The sequence below is a fragment of the Zonotrichia leucophrys genome, chromosome 2 (assembly GCF_028769735.1).
Source record: "Zonotrichia leucophrys gambelii isolate GWCS_2022_RI chromosome 2, RI_Zleu_2.0, whole genome shotgun sequence".
In the NCBI taxonomy this organism is placed as follows: Eukaryota; Metazoa; Chordata; class Aves; order Passeriformes; family Passerellidae; genus Zonotrichia; species Zonotrichia leucophrys.
The window spans coordinates 107,666,204-107,687,927 of record NC_088171.1 but is presented as its reverse complement, the minus strand read 5'-3'; the positions used below and the strand labels follow the sequence as shown (position 1 = coordinate 107,687,927).

Genomic DNA, 21,724 nt, shown 5'->3' with positions numbered 1-21,724 from the left:
TCCCTCCCACCAGGGCGCAGTTCCAGGGGAGGTGGTCTTTTAGTGACACTGCAAATGGGCAGAACTCTGGTGAAGCACATCCTGGTCACCCTCTGGGGCCGCAGTGTGGGTCCTGACACCCCTCAGTGTCCACCTGAATCACACAGAACAGGCTCTGCATCCTTTGCTAGTTCTGAGACACACAGGGGACAATGAGACACATGGAAGAGCTGTGGGACTGTGGGATGGGGCTGGGGAAGAGAATGGATGACCATCTCTGATAGGGTGTCCAGTAGGAACTTTGGCTGGCTCTGCCAGGGAAACATCCCTTGGAAGATGGGAGGCACCTGCTGCCATAAGGACATTGTAGAAAACCTCTGCCTGAAGTAGGAGTTAATGGTGGAAGTCTTTGCCACCATGAAACGCCAGCTTCCTGCAAGGATCTTCCTGGTGCACAAAGTAGCAGCCTCAGGGCTGTGGGCTGACCTGTGCCACCATCTTCTTCCACTCAAGAACAACAAGTAAAGTCCAGGATGACAATCTTCCTTTTCCTCCCTTCTTCACAGCAAAAAAAAAAACTCTTTCAAAACAAGGTTCCTCAGAAGGGGAACTGTGAAGCAGGGGCTCATGAGAAGAGACTGGGTAGCAGAGTTATCAGCTAACATGCCAGAATAGCTACAGAGAGCAAGCAGTGAGTGACCAGCTCATGCCTGCAAGAGAAGAGGAAAGAAGAGGCTAAAGGATATATCTGAAAGGAAAAGACAAAGTTTATTGCTTATTCCTTCAGTGTTACAAATGGGGTGCTTATCTAGGTTACTGAAGGCCTGCACCAAGTGAAACAGTGGCATTGTGGCCTGCACAGAAGCAGCCTTTGTATCTAATGAGGGAGGGACAAGGCACTGACACGTGGCAATGAACCCAGAACCCAAAGTGCCAAAACAGACAGGTCCAGTGTGCTGTGCTCTTTAGTCTTGGTACTCAGCTTTGTACCCCTCAAAGGAGTGAAGCCTTCTCTACAGGTTGTAGTTATTTCCAGAGCTACAGCCATGGGACCTGGGATAACAATGGCATCCAGTTTTCACAGCATGCACAGACATTGTGTGCTGCAAGCACAGGGAAGAGTGTGGAGCACTTGGCCTCAGAAACCCAGCAGCCCTCATTTGAAAAGCTGCTGGGAACGAGCATGTTTCACCAAGTCCAATCACTTGGACTGTCTGCCCCTTCAGGACATCCTCACTTGCTTTAGTCTTTCTCTCTTCACCCCAGTGATTACAAATGAAGAGGAAAGCAAAGAACAGAGCAAAGAAATGAACCTGGAGAACAGCTGACAGCACTTTTGCTCAGCACAGTGCACTCACATGGCAGGACACAGGTGCCTACAAAGAGAGGGGGCCTAGAACAACTTGATGCAAACAGTAGCCTTAAGCTACTCGTGTCAAAGTGTCCAAGAGAGTGCAATGGCTTTGAGGAATCATCCAGCAATGTCTCACGATCCCCTGCTACCTTCCTCATTAAACCTCAAACAAAGCTGCAGGGTGTGTTAGTGCACTCCAGCTAGGCTTTCCCATGGGGAGAAGGGAAAAGCTGGAGTCAAAGACAGTGCAAAGGGCTAGATTCAGTGCTAAAACTTGAAAATGGCAATAAAAGGAAAAAGCAGCAGTTGGAGGAGAAACAGTACAGGCCCCCTTTTGTCAGCAAGTAGCACACAAAATTTGGCATAGAATGCTGCTGAGATAGTAGTGAAGAGCAAGCAACAACAGCTTTCCCCGCAACTGTATACCCTTTTCTCTGAGGGTTGAGCACTTCAGTGGCAGGGATAGTTGCCCAGCCAGCTCAGTGCATCACAAACAGCCACCAGGCTAGCAGGCCAGCTGGAAAGCAGGAAATGCCTGGAGCAAGCTTTAGAGCCCTCCCAGCACCCGTGGCACAGACAGTTCCCCTAGGTTCCCAAGCCTGAACATCAGCACACTGAGAACTGAAAGGCAAGGGAGCATGATAGCAGGTTTTGACCTTATAACTTTATGATTGGTATTTCAGTATTCCCATAAAGGGCAGGAAGAGCAGGGAAAAACATGGAAGTGAACTCCTGGTGATCTCTCCTTTAATTCCTGATGTAGCTGAGCAAAGCCCAGGTATCTCCTAAATAAATGCCATTTTAGAGGACACTTTTCTCAGAAGCAAAGTTGAGCTCAGCTGGGGGCAGGATGAACCTTTGGCAAGGAGACAAGTATTTTCAGTTTTTGCAGCAAGGACGAAGTCATCCCTGTCTGAAATTAGGCCTAAAAACTTGCTGAAAAATCTTTTTGAAACATCTGCTACTCCTTACAGTATAAAATTTTGGATTTGAGAGGTCTTTTGGGAGTGGGGTGGGTGTGGACATGACACATGGGGGAAGAGGGAACACACAGGGAGAATCTACTGGTGAGAGACAACTTGTTCTGGCAGCAATAAAAGCATGTGATCTTCATCATAGGCAGGCCATAAAAACACCTGAATCATCCATAATCCTTTAGATATATCTATTTATCAATTATTTTCTCCAACATATTTCACTTCAGTATTGCACTGGTTTCAAGAGAAAGAGGCAGGCCAATTTGCAGATGCTCTTTGTGGTTCTCCAGCCTGCATTTAATTAATTGTGAGTTGCTTTAAAAGTTATTTAGGACAGTGCTTCCACAGCACATTGCTGAAGTCTGACACAGTTCATGCCTTCCCTTCCCAGAACATGTGCAGAGCTCTCACCTCTAGCCAGCTGTTACCAAAAACCACCACAACCCAGTCTCTGTGCTGAGAGTAGGAAATCAGAGACATTTCTTTTTCTCCCTGCTCACCCTCCCCCTTTCCAGCAATCCTTTTCTCTGTCACCTACCTGTTTTAAAACCCCTTCAAATAGAGATGTCCATAGTTAATATGTTACATGAGGAAGCCGTGCCAGCTCCTGTGATGGGCGGACAGCTGGGACTGGCTCCCCAAGTCACACCATTAGTCATGGTGCTGACAGCATCAGATGCTCAACTTCTCATGTCAGGAAACAAAGTTACCAATTTATTATTTTTAATAAAATAATTGCTTTAATGCAGTATTTAAAATAATTTTTAACATCTGATCAATAAGATAACAGTACACAAATATGGAAAATGCTGCACTTTACATAAAAAGTAAAGCTAAGCATTTAATAATACAAAACAATTTTGCCCGATGCCATCAATATCTTGCAAACTATAGTCAAAGTACTGCTTTTCTTATATATATATATATGTGCTATATATACATATATAAATATTTTACAGCATTCATTTACTAGATTTGTTCCAACAAAAAACCAACATAACTGATTCACAACTTTGTGAATTTGGGAACCATCTACAGTGGTTCTGACAGTGCAGAATAGTTGTGTGAATAGCTGCTTCAAGTTTTGAAGCAGCATGCCAAGTAACCCTAGGAAGCTTGTTTTTTGTCAAAGAAAAGAAAATTCAGCAGGAAGCCATTCAATAGTTGGTTGGAGCATGGTGCTGATAATGTTCTGCGTTTGATCCCTGTGCGGGCCGTTCACTTTAGAGTTGGACTCGATGATCCTTGGGGTAGGTCCCTTCCAACTCAGGATATTCTGTGATTCCGTGAATGCAGTCAGTGTCTTTCCCACCAGTCCTGGGAAACAGCCATGCTATACAGTGCTGTGTCATGAAAGGCAACATGTTTGGAGCTTGGGGAGAAGGGTGACCCAGAGGGCTTTCCTTCCACCACAAGGCAGTCTTTACCAGCAAGCCGACAATCTTTGAACCTGTTCTAACATTCTTTATAATCCAGAGTCCTCCTTCTCACTGAATGGGAACAAAGCAACTGTCTAAATACTTTCTATTTGAGAAGCTTCCCTGTTACACCACATTAAAGTATTAAAACAATATTCTAAAGCAGTGAATCCTGTGCTTTGGAAACACTGCTCCTCTCCAAGGAGAGTCTTCAGCTCCAGAGTTTCAATGAATCTCAACTTTTCTCTTTTTTGTAGTCAGTACAGGTTTTGTTAATATCTTTCCACATCTATGTTTAAGTTCAATGCTATTTTTTGTATCCACAGAAAGATAAACTGTTTTTTTTCTGTTTACCCTCCCTTTTTAGGATTTTTTATTCCTTTTATTTTTAGTAACTCCAAATTTTCCATGACCATCTAAGTATACCCTAGCTACACTATGTGGTGTACTTAAATCACTGGTTTGTCCTCCTTCCCTCAGTCACCTTCTCAGAGGAAAGGCTGAAGGCAATTGAGGCGAAGTGTGGGGTACAAAGGACCCCTCATTCCTTTTACTTGCTATTTGATCTCCACAAGTGAGCATCCAGTAGTAATTCTAAACACAGAAAATTTAAGATGTTGAGTCACACAAGCAATACATTAGCATGTTTACTGACTGCTGGTTCATGATTAAATACAGTTGCCATGCTATGCTGTGCCATTATAATGATATTTGTTTCCCTAAATAAGATGGGGTTGGAAGGTGGCACTACACATAGAACAGATGTTGCAGACTCTGGAGTACTGAAACAAGTGGCATACATAAACTAGGGACACTTATCAAGCCCTCAGAGCTTGTAAGACAGTTCAATGCAAGCAGATAGGTGCTTATGTGTGCAGCTCAGTGTTTTCACTGGTTTACAGACAGATTTAAGCCAAGTATTATTAAAAACCGTACAGGTGCTAAGTTAGGTATTTAATAAAAATGTTTATCTGTAAACAAGAGTTATCCTTACAACGGATCATTTTCCAGAAACTGGAATTTCAAGACAGTGCAACAATGCTTCAATGTTATCTTTGGCAGTAGACAGCACGGTGAAATGCAAGATTGAAATCACTTCAGAAGGGCACGGTACAAGCGTAGAGAATGCTTCATCTCCCTCTCTTGTTCCATGCAGAATATCAAGTCCCTGAGACAGACACGGGTTACTCGTGGACAGAGCATCTGCTTCGTAAGGCTAAAACCTGATGATCCAGCAATTCCATTGCTTTTCAAACCCTAAATGGGGGAGAGAGGAAGAAAAAACCCATCAGAAACATTAGAATTTCATGTAAATAGAAGTTTCAACTAAACTGGTTGGATTATACTGCCTACTTGTATAAAACTAGCCCACAGATGTTCAGCTTTCCATGCTGAAAACCAGCAATCCAAAAATCCTTGCAAGATGAGATACTGAAAAAGACAAAGCAAGTGCTTGCCAGCTGATGGTTTATTTCAGTCAAAGCAACCACAAAGTTCTTTCTTCCTTTAAAATTATACAAATATGGTAGGATAAATAACTGCCATTTCACTGAAGTCTGCTAAACAGACTTGCACTGAGAAAGCATCAGCCAGCTAGGAAGAAGGTACTAACATAGTACCTATACAGAGCCCCAGGCCGTGCACAGCTCTTACTACCACTTGCTCCAGCGGTTTCCATCTCTTCATGAGGAAAACTTTCACTGTGAGTGCACCCTAGCTTTGGAACATGGCCAGGAGAAACTCATCCCAGCCATCATCTGTGCTCTGTCCTTTAAGAGGGCAACAAATACTCAGTGAAAGCATCCAGATATTCAGAACACTGTATCTGAGCCTATCCACCTCAGTCAGCTGCCTTGCTTGGTTATGAAAATACAATTGGTAGGAGATGATGACATTGAGTAGTTTTATATTCAAGCTACTGGAATGAGCAACCCCCACGCTTTCCAAAATGCCCCAAGATTTATTATTAGGGGTGGGGAAGAGGAAGATTACCATGAGCAGCACAATAGACTGGCTACTTATCTTGGAGCCAATCTGTGCTGCACAGCCAGTCTCTTATCAATACTGGAGGGTTCTTGGTAATGAATGTAATTTGTACAAATACGAGTGCTCAGTCTCCGTAACTTCAGCAGGGCAATGCCTGCCAGCATCAACACCACTTGGAGATGGTGTTGCTTGGATGCAGTGCTAACTATATCAATTCTTACCCTAACACTCTCTGCAAGACTTCAGCAAAATGACTTTGCCCACTTTGCTTAGAGAAATCTGTTTAAACCCCCCATTTATTAGAAATGACTACCAGTGCTGGACTACATATAGCAGCAAATACTACTGTTGTTAGGGTGGAAGCATTGAAATTTATTAAAAATATAAAGAGATTCACCAGAGAGCATATGCTAGCCACAGAAAACCCAGGGCACATTGCAGAAATGGAAGCTGTATTTTTTTACAAGCAGCATGCAGGGTATTCAGCACCATTTCATTTGCTTTACAGTCAATGCTATTAAACACTATGAAATGCCATCATTTGAAACTTTCAGTTTGTTAAATGGCTCGGAACAAATGCGTGCGTGGGGAAGACTGCTGGCCACATTGCACAGAGGGCACTGCTGTCCTGGTAAGACACAAAAGGGTCACAGTTCAAGTTTGTCATATGACAACCCTGAAGGATCCAGGGAAAAGATAGCTCTGCAATGCAGCTGCCAGCACGGGTTGAAAAGGAGGTCAGTCCAACAGGATGCAGCAGAAGGCCCGAGGCAATGTTATAAATGAAACAAACCCCAAGGGTTTTCAGTAACCCAACAGCAATGTCCTTTATAATTCAAAGAACTTTATTGAGGTGAAAGTATTTTCTCTCTAAATAAGTCATTAGACTGGAAGTCTTACCTTTAAAAAGACACCAAACAAAGCCACCTCAATCCTGCTCACTCTTACAAAAAGGGGAGACAGACGGCACAAATCACCCAGCCCGCTTTGGAAGCTGCTGTAGCTGCAAGATGCAACAACAGGGCAGAAGCACCAAGCTGCCTGAATTTGAGTCAAAGTTATGGATTTGTTTATTCTTAAATTCCTACCCATCATGCTCAGTGCAGAGACATAAAGCGATATTATGCTGTAATACCACATCCAAAGTCAAAGCTTGTCCTGGGCCCCTGTTTACTAAGACAGCCATTCACAGCTCTAAGTTTCCCACAGCATCACTCTGGCATATTAAAACTACTGAGCACAGAGTTTCAGGGGCCAGGGAGCTCTCTGACAACCAGCAGCTCCTACCACAGGGAGGTCTTCAACAACTAACAGCTCCTACCATAACCAACAGCTCCTACCACTTTAAAAGAAAGTGTCCTTCTCTCAAAGTACATGTTGGTTTAAAATTAAAGAAGCCAACAGACAGCCTAGGTCATTCCAGTGCAGATAGGGACCATGCTGAGGAACTCAAAGTGAATCTCTGCAGTGCTGAGCACCATCTCCTGTTAGCTACTGTCTTCCACAGTTGTATTGAAACACTGTTTTTTCCTGGTTTTGTTTTGGAACTTGAACCAAGCATTGGTCCAAGATCTGCACATCCCAAAGAACCATCACAGACCCCTCTGTTAATGTCCATGTCTTTACTTATGAAATGCCAAGCTCTGAGCTCTCAAGCTGACACAAGTGACACTTTAGGGAGAGTCCCCTGCTGCTCCACTTTAGCAAATTCCAATTGGGCAGGAGGTCAACCTTGTCTGGCCCTAGGCAACAGTCCATAATCCCCTCCTTTAGATCTCACATACCCCTTCCTCAAAAGCACAAAACTTTTGAGACTTGAAAAACACCAGCTCACTCCTTGCTCCCAGACATCTCCATTATGCTCCTCCCATTTGGGCAGCAAGCACTTGTGCCTTACTGTTTTGGGGGATTCTTCACTGCTAGTCTTCAGCACACCCCAAGACAGCTTTGTCTGTTTCCAGGGGAAAAGTGCTGCTTTTCAACCAGGTCACAGACAAGTACAAAGATAAACAAAGAGAAAATGCATCCTGTAAAATCAATTCTAACAAAGGGTACTGCATCTGATTATTAGTGCTCTAACTAGCAACTTCTTATTTTTTTTTTTGTATTTTTTTTTGGTTTTTTGGTTTGGTTTTTTTTTTTTTGTTGCTGTTGTTGTGTTGGTTTTTTTTTTTTTTTGTTACCTTGAAATTCCTGCCTTTCAGTAAACCTTCAGCACCCTGCCTTCCTTCGAGAAGGGAAATGACAGAGACATGCAGCCCAGAAGGGACAACTACCAGTGTAGATTCTACCAGTATGCCTGGGTATCACAGCTGACAGACCCTGTTTGTAAGCCAGGTGAGGCACTACAGCAATGTAACTGCACCACTGTAAACATCCACCCCAGTACTGAGACAACAACTGGCTTAAAATCAGCCCCAGGAGGTCACAGCAGCAGCAGTCCTGCTTTTGAACTGTCCTCAGAACTGAGCCCAAATCAGCACCTTTTCCACAGCAGCACACTGTCACCCTTAGAGCCTTTTATAAACACCTGACAGAGATCAATTACACTCTCTTGGCAGCAGAACCCATTGTGGTACTCCTGCTGTAGTCCCAAGCTGTTGAACAGCCAGTTTCATTCAGAGGTTGCTCTGGAAACCTGTTTAAAGATCTCTAGAGCTCTCTCCAGTGGCTGGATGGAGAATGAAATACCAATTCTCTGACAAGGCAAGAGTGAAGTTAATACAGAGCCACCGCTCCCACCTTACTTCTAGTCTGCAAGGTATCTGGAGCTTGGCATCTGCAAGTTTGGATCATGGATACCAACAAGGATTTCAAAACTGCTCAGAGCTATTCTACAGGCCCTGACACAAAGCTCATAGAGGTCTGCAGACATCTCCCTCCCCACCAAGTTCCAGTCAGGTTCGTTCCTGGTGAAGTACATGGTCCCTTCCCAAATTCAACCAAAATTCAAAATTTTAAACTGTTCGGAGTGAGACACTTTAAAAGAGAAAAGTACTCAGTCAAATGTTTAAAAGTCAAGCCAAGAGTTCTCATTTCAATTTTTGGTGTGGCATAAACATATCACAGGCCCAGAGCCAAGATCCCAAGAGAGCAAACTGTTATTGCAGCTCTGCTGCACATTATAAAAATATCACCAGCAGAAGGAAGCAAAGTCATGAGACATTTTTCAATGACATCCCCAAACACTGAAAAATGCCAGCTGTGTGCAGCAGAGGTGTTGCTGAAAGGTGGTAAGAGCACCTAGTGAATTGAAGCAAAAGCTTCCAGGTTCAACCCCCATCTCTCTCACGTGTGGTCATGCTGAGATCAGGGATATCTAGTGTATGCAGTACTTGGCTCTCAGCTGTAAAACACAGAACACATTCCTTTCTCATAGGAAACAAGGGTTAAAAAACCACTGTGTTAACATACTGTGTTCAAGCACTTACCTGAGTCTCCTCCAGCAGCCAGCGGGAAAGGAACAGACCCTGGCAAAACTGTGACCTTTTTGCTCGTACACACAAGTGCCTAATGTAGGCCAGAGAAAGCAAAGTGAAAGAAGTTGATAGCAGTCTGGTGGCAAGCCAGCCTACTGATGCTGCCTGTTCTAACAAAACTTGGTCTGACAGAAATACTCCCACATTCACAACACTAAAGTACTAGATGACTCAATATTTACAGGATTCTTTTTTTAAAAAAAAGTTGGTTTTTTTAGGTTGGGGTCTGGGGATTTTATTTTTCTTTTAACCTTACAGACCATTAGGGTAGCTCAAGCCAATGGCTGAAGGACTCAGATCTCTATATCCAGACTGCTTCTTGTGCAGCTGAAAACAAACGTGTATTTATGATGTTATCTGCAGCCTACAAAAAAGCCTCACAGAGCTGTCAGATCTATATAATAGAAAACTCCATTCAATTACACATTTTTCTTCAGATTTCATTGCAACATTCCTACAAGTCTTTTCAAATGTAGGCAACAACATGTTTTACATATTGAAACAAATTACTGTGAATGCAGTGTCAGTTTATTCACTATTATGGCCAAGATTCATGTACGCATGTCACTTCTTATGGGTACATCAGATGCTTAATCTGTACCTGGAGGTAATGAATCCTATACAAATATGTCATGTTAGTTAACAGACAATTATTAAGCTGAAATTTTCTGGCTCTTTGCCACATCATTTTAAGCAATGTATTGTCAACTAAATTATAAATCTCTTGACCCTTCACATGTCATCAACATTTGTGCATTACCAATATGTTCAGCCTAAAGCTACAATGCAATTAGTCATTTAAATTGCAGATCTCTTTCACATATAAGAAGAATTAAGTTCATCTCTAGCACAGAGAAGGCACGATATGGGCCAATGAACTGTATTTCTGAAGTGTGTGAATGGCAGTTGAGAATATTTTTGCCTATTTACATGGGGAAAAAATTCAGATCAAGTGTATAGCCTAGACTGACAGGCACCAGGAAATTCAGCACAGAAACTGAAACTCTTTAGCCGACAGAGCTGTGCTTTGTTAGGTCTTGAAACAGGTAACTAAGATGCTGAAGACATTTTATAACTTCAGTAACTTTTAGCTCCCTTCTTCCCCAAAGGTATGACCATGTCATAGACACTTCAGCTGTCCAAGAGCTTAAATAAGAACCAGAAATTTAAATCAAGACTCTTACATACATTAAGCATATGCAAAGTAGAAAAAACCTCACCCTCCAGTATCACTTAATACCTATGGGCTGGGGGAAGGGGTGACAAAGAGAGAAAGAGACACAGAGAAAGTGAGGGAAACCACTGAAGTGTAGAAACAGATTCTGTAGCCTTGTAATGAACACCTACTTATATATGTGGCCCAATTTGAAGCGGTTGTTTTTAAATTAATATTATGCAGCTTCTAAGAAAATACTTTAGCAGACTATCCTGTACCCATGCCAAAGACCAGACAGTGGCTCCACTGCACAGAGAGCTATCATTTGCTACAGAGCCAATTCATGACTTTAAATTCACACTTAGACACAGTCATGTCCGTAACACCAATACTGAAACTGATGAATTGTCCTAGTGTTCCCTCATCAGAAGAGCTTATGGCCATAAAGAGTGGCAGTAGCTTCTACAGTTACCACTTACAAGAGCATAAACCCCTTCTGGAAATAAGAAATAAAATAAAGTAGAATAAAATAAAATAAGTCATTGGACTGTCACACACCAGAAAAAAACAAATCATGTCTCTCCCCTGGCCACTTGGAAGAGTTGGGTTTACTTCCATTCTGCAGAAAGGACTTGTTGCTCAAAGGCTTAGCTCTTCCTCAGACAACCTAAAGAACATTTCCAAAGCTCAAACAAGCACCATGTACAGAATATGTTTAATCGATGTGCCAGCATCCCAAAGTTGTAAAGCAAGAAGGGTAAGTTTAAGTTCTGCTAACAATGATCAGATGTGGCAGACACAAGAGAAGATGACAAGCTCATTTCCTCCACCCACAGTCATACTAAAAATGGAACAATGACCACTGTGGTAAACAAGGCATTTCTTCCATTTTTGCTTGCCAAACTTCTTTGCAGAAGGAGAATGCAAGTGTGGACCGCTGTATTAGATGTGCACAACCCTGGAAGTTATCACATTATTTCAGTATGTTGGCCAGGGCTAGGAGTTCGACAGAAACGGAGTATTTGAATGGCTCTGCACTGAGCACAGCATATCAGCTGCATGATTTACTGATGTAGCAACTGCTTGCAGTAGCTTATGTTCCCACACCAAAGCCAGACTACCTGTGACTAGGCAAGATCCACACTCACTAACAGAGCAGCCAGTCTTGGCAGGGGATAGAACAGACACAAGCAGTACCTGGAAAGAGGAATTTCCTTTGTCATTGGATCTGGCAAAAAGAAAGGAAAGACATGAGATGTACAACCCTGAGTCAGTCAGTGGAACCGACCTGGGAGAAAGCAAGTGAAGAACTCAGCACCAACAGCAGGAGAGACTGGATCACTTTTAAGTACTTAATGTGTTATCATGGAGCCAGAAAAGCAATGCAAAGCAAGTGTTCTACCCCAAAAAATTACACAGAAGTACTGGTATTCAACTAAGTTTTCCTATACAAAGTAGAAGAAGGGCCTGACCACAGTATTCAGATGAGGACCATAAGTATAACAGCCAGTCTTCTGAGTCTTCTCTCAGAAACATCTGTAGACTTTTTTCCTTCTTGGTGCATGATTCTGCACAAATAAATACAGAGCTCTTGGTTCAAGGCCAAAGATGACTTGCACCCAAGAAATCTCTGAATAGAAGGAAACAAAGTTTAAGGACTCAGAACTGTAGTCTTCAAACTTCTAAGATTCCAGTTACAGTGGAAATGAGAAAAAGCTGTTTCCAAAATGGCTTTGTCAACAGAAAAGCAGTAAAACTTAATAAAAAATATAAAAAAATCCTTGACTATTTATCAGCATTGAAAACATTACGGGGCGTGTTACCAACCAGTAAAAGCTATGAAACAGAACAATGAATTGGGAAAATGACTCTGTGGTTTCAAGTTTACTTTTTTCATATTTGTTTTAGAAGTGTCCTCCCTTCCCAAGATGAGTTAGTTTTCAATTCTTCCTACCCTTTAATTCATTACTGTTTACCACATGCCCTCAAACTAGGGGAGGAGGAGAGGTGGGTAACAAATGCACAAACCCCAAGACACATATAAATGGAATCCAAAGGCCTCTCCTATTCATTCTATCCAAAAGTGTCCAGAGGGATAAGAATGAGAGAGATGAAGATATTGCCACCTCTGGATTACAAGTAGCACAAATTAACACATTTTCACAACAGAGGGATTTTCTTACCAAGGCTTTCTCAAATTGCTCTTTCTGAACAATACCATTCAAATGTTAAGTTGCAGTGAAGAGAACATGCAAAACTACCCAAACTAGTGTTTCCAACAAGAAAGGAAAAAGAATTCCCATTATACTGCTGCCTTTTATTTTTTTTTAATTAGGCCTAGAGCATTAGCCTTATTTTTTCATTCCATGATCATGATGGATTTGTCCCTACTGCTATTTCAACTTTCGAGATACATAAGCAATCATGGCAACATATAGATTATTCTTTTTATATTGCTTTTAGGTCCAAATTAGTTGCCAGGCACTCCTCTGGATAAGAGCCTCTTTCTGTACTTGTTACATTATGAGGTGATGAGGCTGCCGCAAGCAGGCTTCTAGCTGGAAAGCACATGCTTGTGTCACCACATGTTCTAGTTACCACATTAAAATGACCCATAATTGGTCTCCTGGAAAGACCAAGTAAAGCACAATTTCAGACATCAAAATAAGATGAACGTGCAGGAATCATGTGCTCAACTATCTTGGGAAAAACACTTTTCAGAAGAGGAGCAAGGCCCAGTGCTGGTGTGTGGAGAAAACAGAAAACCTTGGGCTGAAAAATCATCCCAGTTAAACAGAGATACTTATTTGTGGATAAGTTAGCATACCATGCTCCCTAAAATGCTGGTTTGAGCCCTTCACTTTTACTGCAACAGTAGGCAGCAGATCCAACCAACCCAGTCTGCTGAACTGAACTTTCCCAGTATCCATTACATTTTGGTACTGAATAAAGAAAGGCAAATAGACGACAAATTTGCTTACAGAGTTTCACTTTTTTAATACATACTGTAACTGATTATTTCTTCCCTGTCTGCCCAAATACATTACGGCTTTGGTTTGCATCAATAATTGCTTGAAACAATTCCTTTCCTTTAATTATTGCAGTAGGCAACCATAAAAAGAAGATGTACAGAGCTGACACGGCCATAGGAGACACAAACATTGTACAAAGAACATTATCCAAAGAAAGTTGAAGTCATAGTTAAATATCTTAATCTTAAGCATCAGTGATTTCACTCAATAATGTTAAATATAATTCGTATTTAGGAATAACTTCTTCCATCATACATGTCTACCAAGTTATCAGTCTTTAAAAATAAAAATAATGAAAATAATAAAAAATGGCACAAGAGTATTGTGCTCAGATTTACTTGCCATTGCACAGTCTAGAAGTTCTGACATTTAAGATTATTTGAGAGTAAAGCTCTCTGTACTTTGTCTGTATTTGCAATTTGAAATGAAAAAGCACATCCTGCCTGTTTAAATTATTCTCAGACAGGTTGCCCAAAAAGATGATTTTAAAGATGCCCAAATGTGTATCAGCCTAAGGCCATATTGTACTTGCTTTCAGTTTCAAAGACCTCCTTTCATCTCTGAAGAATGGAATGTTGTTTACTGCTCAGGATGTTTTGCCATGTTATCATGAATGTATTACAAATGTTCTGCTTCTTGAACTAGAGAGTGTTTGTCAAAACCATTCTTTATTCTACATGAGAAGTTTTAAGCCTTTTATAAATCCTGCTTAGATATATTGGGACACTTAAAAACATTTAAATCTAAACATCCTTCTCAAGGATTGCTATCCTGCATAATTTCACAAAATAGGAAAAAAAAAAAACGTCTGCAGAGAAATGCTTTCCAGTAGCATGAAGCCTAAGAACTTGGCACTGGAATGTGAGCTTGCATGCAAGAAACAAAAATGGTTTCACTGTCAGAATTACTTTCACCTACTGCCCTTACAAATCAGTCTGTATGGCAACCATATGAGAAGTTGCTTAAAATACAGCAGGTAAATTTGTGACAATGGAATGTTATCAATGTTTATGGTCAGTTTTAGGCGTGTCGTGTCCACATTCTTTTGAAGTGGCAAAGTAAATAATGGATAACCAGCTTTCAACAGCAACACTGTTATCTGTCTCACATAATCTCATGAAGCTTTTAATAAAGCAGACATACCACAGATGATGAGAAATAACTGAAAAGTACTTAACAGGCAGACTTGTTAAATATTCAGAAACAAATCCGACAATAATTACAGAAAACCACTATGAAGAACAGGAATAGTTACCCGATAGAAGCTTGGGGGAAGATGAGAAAAGGATGGGGGAAACTGTTCTTGTGCTAGACTGATTTTTTCAAGTTTTTCCAGTGGTATTAAAAAAAAAATAACCATACATTTAGCTTCATGTGAAAGTGCATTAAAAAAACTTCAAAGAAGAGAAGAAAAGCTGCTCAAAAGCTGTGAACACTGCTTTCTGCAGCTTGTTTGGAGAAAGATTGCTTTCCTTCACTTGTGGTTAACACGGAGTATTCAAAGACCTAATTTTATATCCATGTCAGGGAAAAAAATAAGTTAAAAATTCACTGAAACAAGTCTATCTCACCTGCTTAGTGAGGCCTCTTGTCACAGTCCAGATGAAGAAGAAACCCGGGGACAGCTGCCACCACTATCTCAGTTACAATGCAAATAACTGAGGACAAGGTCCTCCCAGACTCTGCTATGCTAAAATGACAGAGTATTTTCAATCCCACCATCTATTTAGGCTTCCCATACAACAAGAATGAAAAAGGCTGAAGGTTCATCAGAAAGGACAACTTTACCACCACTGCCTCCACACAAGAGTTACTTTCCAGGCTCCTGATCGTTGTGATTATGTCAGGGCAACCAGACTTTCACTTGAGCAATATTGAGGCTCCATGATAGAGGGGCAAAACTGGCTGTGACACCAATTTCTCCCATCTCCAGCAAAAATGATGACCTTACTCTTCAGCACATTGAGAGATTTGCCCAGAAAAGGTTTGTTAAAAGCACTTTCAGTATCCAACATGAGCCACAGAAGATGGTCTGGCTCATTGCAGGAAGTGAATGGTCTAGCTTTACTGACTTATTTACTGCTTTTAGGGAGAACCTAGCCAAGGTGAATTCACAGAATATTTGAGAAGAGTCCCTATGCATTGTGCATGGAATAATGTCCACAGTCAAATGTCAAATCAAGAACCATTTCAAAAGCCATCCAAACCAGGAACTGTGAACTTACCTGAGGGGCCATGACAATTGCCCACTGTGGAAGGCCACCAACAGCTCGGTTACCCTCCACTATAGATGGGAATTTCTCTGAGTCATCATTTCCTTTAGTCCTTTACACACAGCGCTCTTATGCATCTTTCCTTTAACACACAATTACACATTCCCATCAAATTTACCAGAAACAATCCTTTCAAGCACCTAACACACAAACTAGGTTTCTTACAGAATGCAACAAACCATTTTGTGTGAGAGAATTCACACTTCTTCCCACAGGAAAGGATAAATGTAATCCAGTATGAAGATGTAACACCATGCAAGTCATTAAAAGCCAGGTCTGTACCTCGAGCCCAGATCCAATGGTCAGTGAATCCAATGGTCTTTTCTTCCTTGGTCCAATGGCTGCCAAAGCTGTGAGGTTGGCTTCTCTTTGTTGCATCTGTGCTAATTCCAGCTGCTGCATCTAATTTAAAAAGAAAACAACTACATTAGTTATGACACACATTATGTTAAAGGTTCCTTTTAGAGCTGTTTCAGATAGCTCTGTAGCCCCTTCAAAAACAATGTATTTCACAGCATCTCTCCCCGCTTTCTGGTCACATCTGACAAATAAGGTTTGTTATTTCTGGTTAATGGAAAATCTTGGTCTGAACTGGTTTATGAAGCTGGATTAGTATTAAAAATTTAAGTTACCAGGCTATGTGACCTGGTTTTATTCTCATTTCAAAATCTCAATTCCTGACTGCACAAGCAAGACACCCAATTTCCCCTACCACCTGAACTCAACACTTAATATTGCCTTTGTGAAACATTGTACTACCCAATTTAAGAGGATGCTGCTAGCTGACTGCTAGACTTTATTTTCCCAGTACATATTTGAATGTTCAAGAACATCTGCAGCAAGGTAGAGATACACTGCATGTTTATTTTCACTCACCTCCAAAACTGTTGAACACTAAGAAATCATTAGAAACAACCTTCACCTGGATTAGCTAAACTTGGGATGGGATAGAAACCCACAATAAAGAGCATTAACATAAAATTAAAAAAAAAAAGAAAGTTTTATTCTTGTATTTTGAGATACATTCTATTCAATAATTATTGATGCCAGCTGCTCTGGAACTCAACCCAGTCAAGTCTGCTGGCAGACTTACTGTCTTAGATCAGCCACCCTGCTAATACAAACACACTGCTTCCAGATCCACCAGCTGTCCAACTTGGAGCTTGGGTGGAGAAGGAAGGTTTTCCAAACATAAACCTCTAGGTGATGTCAACCCTGGGATGGTCTCACCTGCAACTAGTATAGATAGCTCTGTAGCCCACATCCTCCCCATTCCCAGGACTTCAAAGATTGCCCAGATGGGGATTCTGTGCATTGATGTGTGTGCATGTCTTAAAAAAACCGAAGTACAAGCATACCATGGGTAGGAAAGCATCTGAATCTCCTCCCATCTCCCACCATAAACCCAGTGAATTACCTGGATTTGGTCACCCAGTCAATACAGATATCCTGCTTACCAAGCTTGCAACACTCTATGATTTTGCTTGCTTTTCAGCTCTCAGAATTCCCACTTGGAGAGGAGAAGAGCAGCTGATAACAACTGAGCTTGCAGCCCCTACATGGTGTTAAGTCCCCTACTTGCTACCACTTAAATAAAGAAGAACCCACAACAATGAAATACTTTGGGGCTCATGGGGAATGTTTTGGGGAAGAGAGCTTTTGGCTGGGTGGTTTCTGGGTGGGTGGTGTTACAAGCCTTATTTTACATCATATAAGTAGAATTTAGTGATGGTGGCAGCTTCACATCAGGTATTGCAGCAACTAGGCTATTTAAATGAAAACAGTATTTCAGGGCAAGATTCCTAAAAGGACAATGTTCCCTGGAAGAGACAAACTGCTCAAGATTTTTCAGCAGAAATCAGGGAAAGTGAGATTTTTAACAAATATGCTGAGAATAAAGTTTTTGGGGGGTGTTGTATGTTTCAGTTTTGAAAACAGCACTATTTGCAAGTCATCTTTGATCACCCAATGTAGGCTTTTATTATAGTAGTACTTCTTCACACAGTAGTATTTCTTCAAAGCTAGACACCATCCTTCACTTACCACACACACTACTCTTGCTTTTGTGTGCAGTGTACATAATTAAAACCTTATTTATCAAAATTTACTTAATTCAGTCAGTTTGTTTTTATCCAAATATACAGGATTGCTTTCAGGAATACTTTACACACTATGAACTTTCAAACTCCAAAGTTAACTCCAGCCAGCATACTACCATAAAACGTTTAGGATAAATTTTCCTTTAATCTCATATATAGATTAAATCTCATATCTTTATATTCAGTAACACACTTCAGCCAATAAGAAATGGAGCAAAGTGAAAATAAATTAAAAGAAAAATTTGAAACTTTGCAAACTGTGAAAGATTAAGGCAGGAGCAATAAAATGCTTAGAGTAAGCCTTAAATCTCAGCAATAAAATGCTGAGATTTTTGGCAGAGGTAGGTGCTGACTTCCAGCCTCAGCTGCCCAGGCCTCCAACACCTGGAGCCACCCCTCCTTACAGGCAGCTATGGAGCATCCCTGCAGAAGTAAAGCACTCCTTCCTGCCATCAGGGTAATTCAGTCATTACAATGGTCACAGGTACACCACAGTCTTGCCATGAGAAGAGGCACTGCAACGTGTCATGCACACAGCACCCCTCTGGGAAAAGATTAAACTCCTTAAGGCTCCAGTGAAAAAGAAAACCAGAAGGGGAAAGATGATTTACTTTTATTTAGGAACCATTAAACTCAAAAGTAAAACAACTTTTAAAATCATTAAACTTAATACAATGCAAAACAAACCAAAAGCCTTTATTAGTCCAACCATGTGCTTCCATCCCTGGGAACCACTGGAAAACACATCCTCCCTCTCTCTCAACCCTGCAAAACACACACCAACCAGCATTACTGCACTTAGACTTGTCAAAAATGTGTGGCTGCTGAACACCTCTGGCTTAAAGCAGCATTGAAATGAGCCCCTCTCTCCTTTTCACAGCTGCTGTTGATGGGCAGCCATGGCCAAGTGTGACAACAAAAGGCAGAACTATGAATTAAATACCAAGAGGGCTTTGGGTTGGCATCAGCATGGGGTGGAGGGGACTGGACAAGTGGAGGCTCTCTTGGTGGAGCACCAGGATGCTGCTCTGGTTGAGGACTGGGCAGTGCCTTGGCACCATCACCATTTGCCCCATGGAATTCCAGCGGACCGAGTGTGCTGCTGGCACTGACACACTGCAGGAGGGAGCAATGCTGCAGGAGGGCAGTGCTGGCAGAGGTAACAAAGGAGGGAATGACACTTGGCAGACTTTATAAAAAAAGATGTGCTTTCTAGAAACAGAACTGATGCATCTTCGACCAGGCAGTTTCCAAGACAATGCTGGAATCACACATCATTATCAACATCTGCTCTCCCCAATACATTTTCCACCTTCTGGCTAGTCAAAGGATTTTTCAAGTCATGAAGAATCTCACCAGGGTTTGAAGCAAAAGAAGAAAAAAAATCGTAGTCTTGTTGCATTCTACACATCTCAGGGATTTTTCTGAGAACATAATTAAGACAAATGAATTTAAACACTCAATTTCTATAATGGACTCAACAGATCCCCGTTAAGCGATATGGGCAGGCATCCAAATTACCCTGCTGAAGCCAGCAAAATCATCTTTTCATCAAGTTTTGTTCCATTAAAAATTGCAGATTAAATGTCTAAACATTATGTGAGCAGTTAAAAGCACAGGATAAGGAGAAGACAGGCAGATAATGTCAAGGGATACCCGAGGATACTGGCTGGCTAACTACTGCCAGATTTTCCTAAACAAGATTAGGAAAGAGCAAGAGGTGACTGTGTGGAGTCAAATCTTTCTTTAATGGTTAGTTTTGTAGCATGTAAGTTAGTGAAGAAAAATCACTGCATAAGGGGCAGTAAAAGTAGTAGATACACTTTATTAAAATATAACACAGAGAAGTTGCATGGTTTCCCTTCTAGAGGTCAGTTTTATTAACATTGCTGTCTTTGAGTAAGATAGGATACAAAGAGAACTGTCACACCCAGGTGAAATCATACCATCATACTCATCTTGACAACAGATTGATCTTCTTCCTTGAAGACTGAAGTGTGTGATGGCAGTTCCAGAGGAGCAGGGGGGAGCTGCCCCATATGTTGGACCCCCAAACTAGCAGGCTGCCCCTCAACCTGACCTATGTAGTCTGCTGAAAGATGCTGCTCTTCCATCACAACACAAGAACCCAACACATGCTCTATTCAAAATTCATTCCCCAAGAAGGGCAATAAGAGGGGGTGGGTTCCAGGCAAGCGGCAAATGAATGTTCATGCTTCCTTCCCCCCTTTCCAATTTCACATATGCTAAGAATTGCAGTACAAAGAGTTCTAAAAACCTGTGTATAAAGATCAAATTGCTATGAAAACGTCTCAGAACTTGTAAAATAGTCTTTGTTGCTGCTGGCCTTTTTAATAATAAAAACAGGGTTTAAAGTCTGGTCTTGCAGCAAGCAGAAATCTCTAGGGTGACACAATAACCATTTTAGTTAATCTGACCTGCAGCAGAAATCAGGAAATAAGGTACATTTTAAAGTCCTTCCTTATAGTGAAATGGCATTTGCAGCATGGCTGTAATCACACAGAATGAAAGGTTTTAAAATTGACCTCTCTGTTCTTCACTCAATCCTCTGAGAAAAGTATTTTTTTTTCCTGCTCACAGAAACTCTCTCACGTCTCACACACCACATTTCAGAAAATACGCAAAATCTATTTTTACTGTTAGACCAACGACATTTTTGAGGCACTTTAATATTAAAAAATAAATTTCAAGTTGTATAAGAAGACAAGTACTTCAGCTATGAGATGCTGAAACTTTTACTTAAAGCAATACTGCAGATTGGTTTTAAACCCTTTTGGTTACGGAGTACGTGATGATGTGGTTGCCTGCCTTATCAGAGCCTCAATAATGCAAGTTATGCAAATCTTAAGGCTTTCCCTAAAGAGAAAGAATATCCCTTAAATACAACTGATGAAAAGTATACACTGCTACAAATAAAGTCAACTAATTCACAGCAGCTAATCCATGATGTGTACAGCAGAGGGTGGCTGTATTATTAAAGGTGGGGAAAAAAAGAGTGTTATCTAGCTGAATACAAGTTCACCTTGGAAAAGGAGTAGATTAAAGTCTTTGTGTCTGGTCACAAAGTCCCCAGGACAGGATTCAGATATTTGATATAAGCTTTCATAGAGGACAAAGTACATGAAACATTTGCTCTCTAGATCCTCAAAAAATGGTTTTATCAGGGAAGGTTTTTCTACAGGTAGAGATGAGATCACCAGTCTTAGCCAGGGCTCACAGAGCAGTAACAGGACTGAGGTTAACGAAAAGCCAGACAGGCAGCCCTTGTCCAGCAGATGACATGCCAGCATCATGCTGGCATGAGAAATTCATACCACTGTCTGCTTCTGCAGGCACTTCAATATACAAAGTACTAGGAAACAAATCTGAGGTGCAGAGAAAAGAAGTTTCTCTTCATTTGAACACTAGGAACTTATGCCTGGGGAAAAAAAAAAAAAGCCAAAAAATTGTCTTGGCAATGCAATAACAAATAAATACAGCCCCATGGATGTAAATGAGCTCAGAAAAAATGCTGGCAAGACAGATGTGGCTAAACACCACAATTCTGGACTTGGTTATAATTAATATAAGAGAAATACTTAAAAGTATATGTACAAGTTACTGGGTTTAATATTAAGTAAAAAGTGGTGATGTCTCCAGATATGACATTACAGGCAGATGGAGTACAGGACAGATTAAATAAATATTTAAACTAACAGAAGAACTGGCAGGAAAGGAAACCAGGGAAGGCTGAAGACAACTTAATGTATGCCTAAGGGTTATGTGTGCTATCCAGCAATAAGTACATCAGGAGTAATAAAAGCACTAAAGTAGATGAACAAGAATTTTTATAAGACTTGCGGGGGGTGAGGGGGGGAAAGAAGGGAATATAGGCATACAAAAGAGACAGAAGCTCCCAATCCTATCAGCTCCCTCAATACAGAAACTAAACAATAAATTAACAAATAGTA

General features: G+C 41.1%; 1 protein-coding gene across 3 annotated transcripts in view; it reads right to left on the bottom strand.

The window, feature by feature from the left end:
* Window positions 1–3,183: 3,183 nt before the first annotated feature.
* The window catches only part of TAF4B (TATA-box binding protein associated factor 4b), a 72,281-nt gene continuing 53,740 nt past the window's right edge, over window positions 3,184–21,724 (bottom strand). For all 3 annotated transcript variants that reach the window (XM_064706005.1, XM_064706006.1, XM_064706003.1), the window contains 2 exons: window positions 15,937–16,056; window positions 3,184–4,985 (listed from right to left, as the gene is read on the bottom strand). In XM_064706005.1, the coding sequence (XP_064562075.1) occupies window positions 4,821–4,985; window positions 15,937–16,056 (285 nt within the window). In that variant the 3' untranslated portion in view covers window positions 3,184–4,820. The remainder of the gene's footprint in view (window positions 4,986–15,936; window positions 16,057–21,724) is intronic.